At 45.9% G+C, this 12,818-nt stretch overlaps 2 protein-coding genes across 5 annotated transcripts; both read right to left on the bottom strand.

Moving 5' to 3' along the window:
- Nucleotides 1-1,443: 1,443 nt before the first annotated feature.
- On the bottom strand, nt 1,444-4,125 carry LOC9649953 (calphotin). Of its 4 annotated transcripts, none has more exons than XM_024681881.1 (8): nt 4,012-4,125; nt 3,847-3,946; nt 3,473-3,790; nt 3,031-3,394; nt 2,868-2,990; nt 2,780-2,814; nt 1,845-2,723; nt 1,444-1,783 (listed from the first exon to the last, which is right to left on the bottom strand). In XM_024681881.1, the coding sequence occupies exons 5-8, from the start codon at nt 2,971-2,973 to the stop codon at nt 1,712-1,714; spliced, it is 1,092 nt and encodes a 363-aa protein (XP_024537649.1). In that variant the 5' UTR covers nt 2,974-2,990; nt 3,031-3,394; nt 3,473-3,790; nt 3,847-3,946; nt 4,012-4,125; the 3' UTR covers nt 1,444-1,711. The 4 variants fall into 4 exon arrangements, with proteins under 4 accessions (XP_024537649.1, XP_024537650.1, XP_024537652.1 ...); XM_024681882.1 differs by having other exon boundaries at nt 2,868-2,982; XM_024681884.1 differs by lacking the exons at nt 3,473-3,790; nt 3,847-3,946; nt 4,012-4,125 and having other exon boundaries at nt 3,031-3,247; nt 3,306-3,405.
- A 32-nt stretch (nt 4,126-4,157) lies between these two features.
- Nucleotides 4,158-6,658, bottom strand: LOC9638415 (protein farnesyltransferase subunit beta). The gene is made up of 14 exons (XM_024681880.1): nt 6,548-6,658; nt 6,393-6,479; nt 6,236-6,341; nt 6,148-6,183; nt 5,991-6,073; nt 5,872-5,928; nt 5,758-5,809; nt 5,648-5,712; nt 5,545-5,601; nt 5,419-5,491; nt 5,279-5,368; nt 4,967-5,212; nt 4,472-4,912; nt 4,158-4,412 (listed from the first exon to the last, which is right to left on the bottom strand). Exons 1-13 carry the CDS (start codon nt 6,643-6,645, stop codon nt 4,673-4,675), a joined length of 1,290 nt encoding a protein of 429 aa, XP_024537648.1. The 5' UTR covers nt 6,646-6,658; the 3' UTR covers nt 4,158-4,412; nt 4,472-4,672.
- Nucleotides 6,659-12,818: the final 6,160 nt, after the last annotated feature.

Here is a 12,818-nt window from a genome sequence, read left to right as displayed (position 1 = left end):
CTAATTAAAATATAGGGTAGTGAGATTTTAAAAAACACTAATATGTTGCTATAGCCCTGAGAAAGAAACTAATCCTAACTCTAATACAATAAATATATAAAAATTTCTAAATGTTTTTTTTTAATTTAGTTATGGAGAGTCTCTGATGGTAACCACAATTTATAAGATAGGAATTATCAAAAGCTCCACAAACATGAAATAAATGTGTGATATTTTATATGCTGTAATATGCAACTAAGAAATGCTAAGGAATGCCAACTATTTGGAATTTTAGCAAAAATAAGAATAGAAATAGCAAGAAGCATGTAAATTCTTGTTAAGCACTCATGCCTTTAAACACTAATAGTCTCTGCCATGGACAAGTTTAAGGTTGCATTTGCTCTATATTTTGCCCCTCACTATGATATGGAGAATAATGGCAGGGGACTAAAATGAGAAATTTACCTTTTTAATTAATTATAGTCCAATTAAGGAACTAGAACAAATGGTCTTTAAAGTGAGAGAACACTTCTATCATTCACAGCCTACAAAAAGTTTGGAGGAACTCTTTGATATAGATTGTCAACTTGACAATGAAAAGTATATATCTTGCAAGCATTTGAGGAGTCTTTCAATTAAGATTGTTGTGATAACCATCGAGAACACAAAGATAATAACAAACATCATAACCTGGTAATTATTTTGGATACAAAGGGTCAAAGAAGTTAAAACTCTTTATAAAGAATTATAAATAAGGTTATCAGCAAGCTTAGGCATTACAAAGTGGATTATTCACAACTGAAGAACAAGTAGAAAGGTAAGAAAAATAATCAATATTCTAATGACGGTAAATTAAACTTATAAATTTTGCAATATAAAAATAACAAGGACCATTTAGGTTGGATGAAACAACTTTTGATTCTAACTTGTCAACTCAACTACATATAAAACAAGATAAAGGGTGAAGCCACTTGATGCATTAGTTTTCCTAAAGGTGTATTCTATGGTAGTTTAGTGTAAATTTTACTATACAACAATTTTGTGTTGGAAAAGTTTGTTGAAGAGTACCTAATGACATTAAGAGTTTTATATCTTATGAAAGGTGCAACCACCCTACCATAGGATTTTGATGTATATCTTTCAGGTTTGGACATGTTAGTTGGCAAAACCACATTTGTGGTCAGATTTTTTATCTTGTAGAAATCTATTGTGTGGATTTCATCATTAAGATGCCAAAATAATAACAATACCAAGAACCATATTTTATCTTAATCTTTTACCTTTGGCTAGCAAATCAATCAATTATTTGCAAACTCCGCTACTAACTCATTAAAATGGAGGGCTATGATGATTTTTCAGACTCTTGTGGTGATATATTGTATTCAAATGGTGTATTGTCTGCAGAGTGAAACAACATAACAAACCAATTCCATCCAGCATTAGCGTGGATGCTTACATCCAAAATATAGATGGACAGCTGAGTTTCAATCAAACAATCATGCTAACCTGACAGACTACATGGTTCTAAGCTAGTTGCTGCTTGTTATGATTTTAGTAAGCACCCCATAAAATCTGAAATCAACGCCTTTTACAACAACTATTGCCACCTCGATCCATGTTTGGTTTGGTAACGATTATTTTACTTCAACATTTTATCATGCAAGAACGCCCTGGTAAGAAATTTAAAAATAAAAAAGAAAGAAAAAAATTGCCAAAACTGCCCAAAAACAAATCACACAAATACCACCAGCAGAGAAAACGCCATGAGAAGTAGCGATCCAGGCATCGATCTTAAAGCTCCACTCTGAAAGAGAACGCGGACAAAGTCAGGATGTACAAAAAAAAAACGAAGAACAAGAACTTACAGGAGTAGTGATCGGTGCAAAGTCAGGGCCTTCCGCTGAGGTAGCTGGAGATGTCGGTGATGAAAGAGGAGGTGCCGGCGGTCCCAGGACTGGAACTGGAGCTGGCGCCGGGGATCTCTTGTGCTTCTTCGGAGAAGGAGCTGGAGCCACAACTGGAGACGAGACTGGCGCAGGAGGTATAACTGGAGCCGCCACGGGAGCAACAACCGGGGACACGACTGGAGCTGTCACTGGAACCGCAACTGGTGCCAGCGCTGGAGTCACCACGGGCGCAGCCACGGGCGTAACGACTGGAGCAGCCACTGGTGGGGTTGACACTGGAGTCGCGACTGGAGGAGCTATCACAGGCGCAGTAACTGGAGTAGCCAAAGGTGGAGAGACAACCGGAGCAGTGACTGGAGTTGCCAAAGGTGGAGACGCCACTGGAGTCGCCAAAGGTGGTGACGTTACCGGAGTCGCCACGGGTGGAGCCACAACCGGAGTAGTGACAGGAGGAGCTACAACTGGAGTAGCCACTGGTGGAGCCGTAATAACCACGGGTGGTGTCGCAACTGGAGAAGTTGCCACAGGTGGAGACGTCACTGGAGCCGTAACCGGGACAGTCACAACTGGAGACACAACTGGAGACGCAACCGGAGCCGTTGGTACAGTGCCAGTGGAGGGCGCAGATGCTCTCGTGGATGGAGCAGTGGCCAATGCTGGCGTTGAAGAAGGTGATGTTGCCTTGGTTCCCGATCCAGACTTTGGACTCGACTTTGGAGATTCGGCAAGAAGTCGTTGGATGATCCTGTGTTTCTTGCAATGCCCTGCGTTGCTGCTCCTACTGGTGCTGCTCGCGCATTTGAAATAGTCGTAAAGTCCCTGTTTCTCGACCTTCCACTGAAAAAGCAGTCGTCACTAACAAGCTCTTGCGACATGATCGCCTAGAAACTCACCACTACCGTTCCGGACGATTCGTCCATAGCATTCCCTGAAAATGTAGAATGTGTTTCAAATCTGGGACCACAAATCTTTGCTGCTTACCAATGATCCCGTGCGATGACATCTTCTGGTGAGCATCCACATTGACAATGGCAAAGAAGAATGTGATCACTGCTGCTGCCGCTGCTGCTGTTGCCAGGAAGGCCATTTCTCCTCTCTGCAAAACTAAGTGGCCATGGAACCACAGAATGACTTTAAGACGAACCTCCGCAGACGAGCCGGAAGTTCCTTGGATCGAAATCGCCTGTACACTATACAAACAAAGAGGAAGAGAGGACTATACACAGAAAGGACTACACTACAGCCTATACAAACTCACAAGGCGTTTTCGAGCGGGTTTAAGAACAGCCAGGGATGAGGCAGCAGCAATACTGTATGCACTCAGCTGGCAAAAAGAGTGAATAGATTCCCGTCTCCCAGCTCTGTTTCAGCGAGGCCAAAACATATTCTGTCAGAAAGGTGCATATTCTGTTGCCTTACAGTAGCATATTCCGCTTTGAGCCGTTGCTTCATCTCATTCGGACCTCTTTAAAATTCCAGTGTGCACCCAACAATCCTGTGCAGCCTAGCTGTTGAAAAGAAAGAAGCGCTTCCGGTCAGAAGGGCCATGCAAGTTCGTTGCATGCATGCTTTCTACTCGCTCATACCTTTGTTGGACACATAAAAGAAAGAACTGCTGTAGCTACGGTTAGAACATATCTTTTGCAACTTGATTCATGATATCCCCCCAGGACAGATTCTTGTTTGTCTCAGTGGTCGGTAGACTTATAGAACACTGCAAGAAAAGTTTCCCGAGAACCACTTAAGGCGTAATTGAAAGACGGTACCTTCCGCTCGACCATTCTCGTGAACGATCTAGTAATCCCCCGGAAAGCAATGGGTCTGTTGATTATGCCGAAGTGGGTGGATTGTGCTTTCAGGACAACGCGACTGCCATTATGGTGCATACATTTCGGCTGGTGCCGCTGCACACAATGGAAAAACTAAGGCACTTTGAGCTTTGAGAAAGACTTGCCTCTACCGGAAACGAGAAGTTCGTATCGATTACGATAGCTCTCTTGCAAGAAAGACGGAGAAATTTTTATGAACAGTGCTGTTCATGCGAGAGAAGGACCCATCACCTGCAGCACCGAAACATCTGTCAGTTTTCATTTAGAAGAATTGTAGTGGTTCGCTTGAGATTTACCTCTGCGAGAATTCTGGATACAAACCACCAAGATCTCACGTAGAGAAAGTTACACTGCCTACCTACCTATGCACTTTGACGAAATGTCTTTTGTTTTCGGGGTTTAATGTCCCAGATGACAGCTAGAAATCAAACCGACACGCCTAGAGAAAAAGGAAACCAGACTTATTATTCACACATTGTCCTCTGGACCTCAAGAGGGACTCGGGAGTCAGAAGGGATTCACCAGTCCTTTTTACAGAAGATGTTGCGCAATCGTGAAGAAACTATTGATCACAACAGCATGAAAATGCCCGATTCATCAACTACACTGCTTTCTATACTGAATATATATGCAGCACAGAAATGAACGACAATGCTTACCAGAGCTTTTAATGTTGTGACCAGACACAGACACCTGTCTTGAACATCGCGATCACACTTAGAAAAGCTCAAAGATTATCAAAAGAAAGCAGTCTACCTGATAGCATTTCGCCTTTGTTTAACCTCCATCGATTGTTTCCATAGGCTCCCTGTGCCATTAAGGCCACGAAACCTTTAGCTGTCTGGACAAGGACGTGAGTCTATCTGTTGGTAGTACTGCTGCTGCCTAGATTTTAAAAGCTTAAAAGTACCAACACTAGAAGAGAGTACCAGTGTCGGTAGGCCAGCAGTAGCTTGTTTAAGCTTTAGAGACGAAGTAATCCACTGCCTCCATGTAGCGCTTCATGTGGAAATTCAAGAGCGGGTGTGTCGAATCCAGAAGATTGCTGTAAGGTCCAAAAACATGACTTGACGGAGGATGATCCTCTGGATTCGTCGAGAGACAATGCTGAGCGGTAGAGAGCCCGCTTAAGCAGTAGCATGTATGATAATAGTCTTTAGATTTCCCTGGCTTGTCTATCAGACCGCCATTGAGCACCTAAGAAGTAAAACAAGGGAGTTAAAACGGTCAATCGAATGATAAACAAAATACCTGGCAGCATAAAAGTATATATCCTTGAAGAGCAGTGGGATTGTGGAAAGGCCTGTGTTGCTGATTTCTGGCTTTCCTCACTGGAAAAAGCTTCTCGGCCGTGAAGGTTTCAATGTCCGCGGGCATGATACCACCGATCTCTGTGTCAGAATCGTCTTCAATTTCTTCATGCATGATAGAAGATCCGGAAGTTTGTTGCGAGATAAGTTTCGTTACGACCTGCTGCAGCAATGGAAATACACCACCCTGTGCATACAATAAAAGTAAGGAGGAACAATAATTCATTAGAAAACGAATAAAAGAAAGCCGCACCTGCCAAAACGAATAGCATCCATCGACTAATTTATTTGTGCGGCCCTGGAAGCCTCCTTCGACCTTTCCTTGACGAAACGCAGCCCAGTTCTAGAAAAGTAAACAATGTCAGTTGCGTCCAAGCATAATCTAGTGCTTACCAATAAACCAGGCAAGTCTAGTGAATCCACTTGATCAGCCATAATAAGAGCAGCTAGACCACAGTACGTATATCTGAAACGAAGGGAGCATTAGCACAGACTTAAAACACAAATATCAAGCCACACCCTCCATGTGCTTCAGCACCAGGTTCCCCGCCAATTCCACCTTCGTAAGTTTGGCAACTGCTAGAATCGTCATTATAAGAAAAGACACAAACAAGTACAAAACCTCGCAACATATTCTCCGAGTTTTTCCAGAAGCGGAGGAACGAGAATATTCAACAGGTATGCGACCTGCTGAAACTGTTAGATTCAAATAGTTCAGCATTCACAGCATACCGAAATAGCAGTGTAACACCCACGGACATCCATTTCTCCACCGTCATGAAGTCTAGAAACACGCCCGAAGCCAAGTTATCACTCACTCACTAATCTGATAGTGTCAGCGCTTACCTGAAGCCTCCGGATGATGGATCCTTCATCCGCAACAAAAACTCCAGGATCTTTTCCCTGCCAAAAACTGCCGAGCATGTCTCTTTTGAATTCAAACCGGAGTCACATATCACTATTACCTATCGATAGACGAGAGAGCTTGAGCACCTCCTATAGAAACAAGCGTGCCAACAGCAGCATAAGTCGTTGCCAAATGTGCAATCTATATAAAATAGCAGGGAGTCGTAAGGAAAAAAAAAATGAAGAAAGGAAACCTTCGTAGAAAGAAAACCTTACTTGTCCAGGTCCACCTCCATAGCCGCCCAAAGGATCCTAGATCGTGTGTTTAAAGTCGATATGAGAAACAAAAGAGTTTCATAAGAACCTTGCAGTGTTTGAGAAATTCGATCGTGTCTGTTTGGAGCGCTGGATCGAGCTGCCTGTCGAGCAATGCCATAGAATGGACAATCCAGTAGCACAGCCATGGCCGACTAGAAGAGTGGAGTGAGCAAAGCCGATGTTTCTCACGCATTGTCACGAACCTGGAATCCAGAACCGTGAAGGAAGCCGGCAGGCGGGTCATGCCTTTGAGGAGATAATCCAGATGCTCCTCCCGCCATAGCTCCGACCTAGAGCCACGAAGTGCATTGACAGGAATCGAGAAAGAGAAGATTGTCCAGAGGATTTCGAGGCTTACAGGAAGGCGCGATTGCGATAGCCGGCACTGGCGAAGCTCCGGAAGACATCCGAGACCTTTGCTTCGAGCGCCTTCTGCTCGCGAGTCGTGGCGCTCATCTTCCTTCCACACCAAAAGCCCTAGCTGGGATAAGCTTCGAGTATAATGTAGGATTTAGGGTTTATCACCATGGGCGAGGAGCGGTGCTGGCGCGTCAGTGGCGGTGATCCTAGGTCTGGTCGAAGAGCCATTTTGGAGGATCCAAACGCCGCCATCTCGGTCACATTTGCGCGGGAGAATATACATACGGGCCTCCAAGTTCTTCGCTAGACCTCCGCCGGCTCGCTGAGGCCTCATCCGCGTTCTACCCTGACGAGATGATCTATGGAGCAACTATCTTGGCATCTACGTCCAGGAATTCTCTTTAAAAGTTGTAAATTAAAAATGTAAAGTCCGAACTGCCATCTAAACCGAAGTAGGCGAATCCCCAAATTGTTCTACAGAGGGAACCAATGATCTCTGGATTGGCAATTTTTTATCTTCTATGCGACTTGCGAGGAGCTCCAGAGTTCTGACCAGGGAACTTCTCGATCGGTCACCAGCACGGATCTCGGCGTCCGCGACATCGTCTCGGATGCTCTTCTAGCACTCGTCCACTCCGCGACTAGAACGGAGCCGGACTTCCAAGCGGGGCTGAGACACGCGGTGACACGTGGCAGATCAAGTTTCTAGTGAGTTTTTCTTGTGAGATAGAGAAATCCCCCACTGGCTAGATCACAAAAAAGGAAGCTAATGCTAAACCATTGGGAAACCTGTCTCACTCACTCAACTGAGAAAAGTTGAGCTCATCTTCTAGTGTTGAATATGTTCCAAAGTACCCAAGCTTGCTCAAGACCCGTCAGGAATTATAAATTCACCACCTCTATTTTAGGGTTGCCTGCACAATATGAAAATAAACAGAAAAACTCAATCTTGATTTTTATCAGAGCCACACCAGATCGAAGGGCTCTTTGTCTTGCTCCTCCATTCAGCGTCATCATTTTAAAACTATGCTTGTTGAGAGTCAGATCCGCCACGTGTCACCACGTGTCTCAGTACTATATCCTCACAAGTTGGCGAGCGCAAGGATGGATCTCCGGCTCATAGTGACATGCGCGATGATAATTTGATGGTCAGAGGCATCAACGAGAATGGCAAAGCTGACATTCGTTTTCTCCACTTCGATTGGGCTGCTGGGTTTTAACCGCCTTTCATGAATCTGGAGATCAGCCGGGCGGATGGTGTTGGAGCTGGAGTCGTGATGCGGCAGGAGCACAACGTTGCGCTGCTATCACTCAGGCAAGGTCAGCAGATCAAGCAGGAGGAGTTCGTGCGATCGCCCAAGTGCATGAAGTTTCCAGAAGATATGCTAGGCAGGTCCTGGATGATTCAAGAGGATATGGAGGAAGACTCCGAATACAAGTCGAGGTGGGCGTAGCATGGCTCGTGGCTTAAGTTCCTGGAGCGATTCTCGCATGTTTTGAGCAATGTTTTGCGTAATACGAACTTATACAAAATCATGGCATAAGTTCTTGGATCTATTCTCGCATCAAAAGAAAGTTTTGACACGTACGAACTTATACAAATTGTGGCATAAGTTCTCGCATCAAAAGAACGGTTTGAGCAATATTTTGCGCAGCACGAACTTACAAATCGTCTGGATGAATAGCTCTCGGGATCAACGATACAGATGTAAGTGGGGCTGAGAATCCTGTCCAGCCAGCTTGTACGCCAGAACCATGTACGAGGGCGGGAAATCGTCCCTGAAGAACAAAGCGATATTTCAGCAGGGCGCAAGCTAGAAAGCTCGGGAAGACATAGCTCGTGAGAACTTGCTCTGCAGACTTCTTGGGCAGATCCAAGCACCAGTTGTCGACTTGGGCAATGCGATTTGCACTGTAGGACTGTCGCTCGAGCTCGAGGTTGGCAATGATTCAATGACATTGATTTCCTAGAAGCTCGAGTGAAAGAGCCCAGCCAAGTAGTGCTATCCCAATTGGTTCTAGATGGCAACATGAACAATTCGAAAAGATTCTTTTTGACCTCGAACCCACGCATCAATGTGACAAACGAGAAGCACACTACCAACAGCATATCATTTATTCTTTTCTTCTCCTTGCTCTCGATAGCTTCACACCATACTTGCGATCTCTTCCCACTCCTTGAGGATGTTCGTGCCCAGGATTTCACAATTACTATTTTGCATCAACATGGAAATCAGTCAAAAACATTCTCGATGGTTCCAGGCAAAGAAATCCTCCGTATAAATCCAAGAGGTTTTGATTTCATGTCATCGGACTTTCTTCATTTTCAGAGCAGGCACGATATCACACTCAATTATTCAAGGGAAAAGTTGGCGGACTTTATCGGTAGTCTACCCCCATGGTACCGTGCTGCCACGACCATTTCTACGTTTTAAGTCATGAACGCCTAGGTACTTCATAACACCATTTTTGCCTCCGAGACCTTCTTCAGACGACATTATCTCCATCTTTTTATGCGTGAACTCCTCTTCTAGCTCCTGGTCGCCTTTCCGATTGCATCGTTGATCCCTCAAGTTTAAATTGTAAGCCACGACAGCACACTCTTTTTTGAAGGAGAACAAGTCGTTGACAATCATAGCGTGGTGGATTCCAATCTCCTCCGCCTTTTGAAGCAGAGGGTGATCCAACACCTCCTGCTCCAGCTTCAAGCCCTGCAAGAAATTGATCGCAAAAAATGAAGGAAGAACTTCTCTCAGCCAAGATGGGGTTGATTTGCTTGTGGATCCAACTCGATCATCTTGACTGCCTTTCCGCAGAACCTTTCTCTGGAGGATTCGGTCATGAAGATCTTGAGCTCGTCCAAGACATCGCAAAACATCCAGACCTGGCGGGAAAAATCCGGGCTCTCCAGCACCAGCTCCTTGGTTTGCTCCTACTTCCTTCGTAGACCATCTTGTAGGCCAGAACAGCGCTCTTCATGTACGAGGGCGGGATGTGAGAATCCATAGTCGGCAAGGAAGAACCAAGCGATGTATTTCGTCGGCTTCCACAGGAAGAAGTGTGGCGGCGCTTGTCCGGGGCCCTTGAATCAGGCGTTTTCTTCGCAGGGACACTCAGCGGCTTTGAATCTTCGGTTTGATCCCAGACTTGTGGAGCTCTATCTCCACACTGAGGAGCTGAGGGTGCAGCTACAGGCTCTCACGAGGATTTGTTCCATAGGTGGCCATGACGAGGAAGAGAAAGCAGCGTCTTCCACCACCGGCGATGAAATACTGGAGAAGTTCAAGGCTTTCCCGAAGGTAGCTGACTTGCTCACGACAATGATACTGGTGCCAGCTCTGAGCAGGGAACTGCAAGTTGTGTAGTTACAGCGCAAGATGCTGGACTGCCAAGAAATCCATTTTATGCTTGCGGCGAAGGGAATATCACCGAGTACGTCTCCACGCTCTGTACGAATACCACTGACGCAATCAATCAATCAATCATTGTTTCAACGGTTGAAACAATGGCGCAAAGTGTTCTGAAGAAATGGTTTTCACTTATGGATGTCTCCTTCAGCCCTTGGACACTGATGGCAGAGTGGAGAAATTGAGCACGCCTGGCATAGTTTTGTCGTGACGAAACAAGAGAGTTATGTATATGCGAATGATACGATGTATGAAAATAAGTATGTGAAATTGTTTTGCTACCGTGGTCACGCATTTGTTTTGTGGTCGTAGATGTTTAAAGAGCTGCTGGATCGAGCGATAATCGTCATGAGCAGCGAAGACTACATTGATGAATTCCAGAAACTACTGAGGCTCACCTTGACAGGAAAGAAAAAAGGTTCTTTGAATCTTTTTTTTTTTTTCCCTTTTAGAGAAAGTTTTCAACAAGTATTACCCACTTCTATTGTGTCACCATGACATGATCAACTTACAGGTCCGCAACTAAGTGGACCACCAATGACTAAAGGTTTTCCTTTTCTTTACAGTCTTATTCTTGACAGCACCCAAATGGATTCCCATGACAGTGGTCGATGATTCATGTAAGTCGTGTGTTTTCTACGTTCAATCTGACTGGAAGAACGTCACAGGTGTTTGTCATGACTTTACAATGAACACTTTTGATATCTCCTCAGTATGAGCACATCTTTTGTGGCAACAAAACAAAAGAGCGTCCCCAGTATTGTATGCTCGATTGTACGATCGGCCATCAAAGTAAGTTTGCTCGCGTTCGTTTTTGTTAGATGTTTAAAGAGGGAACGAGGCCGGATAATCAGGATTGGAGAGATTTATGAGAAGCTCGGTTTCAACTGGAGAAGCACAAGCCAGTGAAGACAGATAATGGGGAATAACTTCTTCAAAGAGAACGAGCTTCTTTTTTTCTTGTAGGATATGGAAGGGAGCGGCGTCTTCGTCTCTGTTTTCCGTTCGTTTTGGGGTTCCTTGCATCCCTTTTGCAGTACCATAACGTGCTTCTCTCCACTCTTCTAGGCATTGCCCTTGTGATGAAGAAACGGAGAAAAGAAGCGCCTGTGTCCCTGCAAGACGATATTTTGGAGACGGTTCTCAGCTATGTGGACCTGGCCACACTAGTGACCGCATGCTCCGCCGTTTGCAAGTCATGGAACGCTTTCGCCGCCGCTGGTGCCAAAACAGTGGCCACAAGGAATCCTTGCGGCTTATGACTAGCTCCTTCCACGGCGAGCGTTGCCATGCCTGGAATCCATCACAGCCCAAATACAGCGTGGAGTTTCCGTTGCCCCACAAAACGGAAGATTTTCCTCGCGCTCAAGTCGTTGCTTCCGCGGGCCTCTTCAGGACGCACAGGGGCATGGTTGATCCCGCTGATGATGTGTTTCAGCTGGTGGTGGGGAATCCAGTCATCCAAGAGTGTACCACCGCTCCATTGGGAGGACAGAGAAAGATACAGTTTAGCGGGACTGATGCTCGTCGACAAGAATGGCTTCAAAGTCGGTCTGCACTACACCGCTGTCGACTTCTCAGGCCACTGGTGCTGCATCTACGACTCGGTAACGCGCTCGTCTTCTCTCCCCAAGCTCCCGTTCTCCCCAGCCTACGTCAAGGTGCGACTTTCAGATTACATCGTGAACGTGGCACCCATTCCCAGGCTTGGACGATTACTTCTACGATCCCACCATCCTGGGATTTTACGACTTCGGCCGCGCCAGGTGGAGCACCGGGGAAGTTATGCGCAGCCTGAGGATTACAGCGGGGCTGGAAGACAAGGTTGACCCGGATGGAGAGATCCTGCGTTGCGTTTTGCCGCTCCCGGGACTGTGCACCGCGAGGCTGCGGGAGTACAATGGCCAGCGAGTGGCTGGGTGTATGCGGGAGGCTACCGCGAGGCAGGGGAGTCCGGAGTTGATGGCTATGGCGTGTGGAAGGTTGACGACAAGGGTTGCCGTCTCTGCAAAGACCCCTAAAGCGATGCTTGATCAAGTGTACGCTGGGCAGCGAGGATGAACGCCACACAAACAGGTATGATGAGTTTGAGCTAGTTTGTAAGTTAAAGAGGCTTCCTGGGCTGGCAGGAACACACACACACCTGTTTGGAGCATTGGCAAAGTCTGTCTATTATTCAAGAATTATACACATTTTGAGATTCTATGTACATAGAAGATTTTGCTTCCCTCTCAGAGGATTACTACTCAACAGCACGATAGACACCAGATAAATATTCATGATCACCCTCGCTGCGGCCTTTGGAAGAGGAGTGTGCCACTTTCTGGCAGCTCTCGTCCAGCGGCAGCGCTTTGGCCGAGCTACTCTCGTGTTTCGCTCGAGCGGGGTGGCACAGGGACCAGCTCGATCGGTTTGTAGACTTCTTCCTCGTCTTCCACAGGAGGAAAGCTGGTGACGCTTGTCCGGGGCTCCTGAATCAGATGCTTGCTTCGGCTGTGACCATCTTGCAAGGGCGCTCGGCGGCCTTGAATCTCTGGTTTGATCCCAGCAGTGCTCAGAGCCTTGTGGAGCTTTATCTCCACACTAAGGAGCTGAGGGTGCGGCTACAGCCTCCATAGGTGGTGATTACGAGGAAGAGAAAGCAGCGTTTTCCACCACCGGTGATGATATGCTGGAGAAGTTCAAGGATTTCCTGAAGGGAGCTACTCACTCGTGTAAGGTTGGTTTGCTATTTTCTCCTTCATTTTAACGAGCTTTTTTCTTTCTTTCTTTCTTTTTTCCACAGTGCATCTAAAGTGCTCCATTTTTTATTTTCTCAGAGATATGGCATGCCATTGTTTATTTACTGTGCTGTCTAAAGGA

Source organism: Selaginella moellendorffii, unplaced genomic scaffold (genome assembly GCF_000143415.4).
Source record: "Selaginella moellendorffii unplaced genomic scaffold, v1.0 SELMOscaffold_32, whole genome shotgun sequence".
Classification (NCBI taxonomy): domain Eukaryota; kingdom Viridiplantae; phylum Streptophyta; class Lycopodiopsida; order Selaginellales; family Selaginellaceae; genus Selaginella; species Selaginella moellendorffii.
This window is presented reverse-complemented; position numbering and strand designations above follow the sequence as displayed.

Excerpts from the sequence above, each read along its gene's own strand:
- LOC9638415 (XM_024681880.1), bottom strand. The coding sequence starts at position 6,645 with ATGAGCGCCACGACTCGCGAGCAGAAGGCGCTCGAAGCAAAGGTCTCG. Across the intron at positions 6,074-6,147 it reads ATGGAGGTGGACCTGGACAA|ATTGCACATTTGGCAACGAC; the intron begins GTAAGGTTTTCT and ends TATTTTATATAG. Across the intron at positions 5,602-5,647 it reads CTCGGAGAATATGTTGCGAG|TTGCCAAACTTACGAAGGTG; the intron begins GTTTTGTACTTG and ends CGATTCTAGCAG.
- LOC9649953 (XM_024681881.1), bottom strand. The coding sequence starts at position 2,973 with ATGGCCTTCCTGGCAACAGCAGCAGCGGCAGCAGCAGTGATCACATTC. Across the intron at positions 2,724-2,779 it reads AATCGTCCGGAACGGTAGTG|TGGAAGGTCGAGAAACAGGG; the intron begins GTGAGTTTCTAG and ends CTGCTTTTTCAG. Across the intron at positions 1,784-1,844 it reads TTGCACCGATCACTACTCCT|AGTGGAGCTTTAAGATCGAT; the intron begins GTAAGTTCTTGT and ends GTTCTCTTTCAG.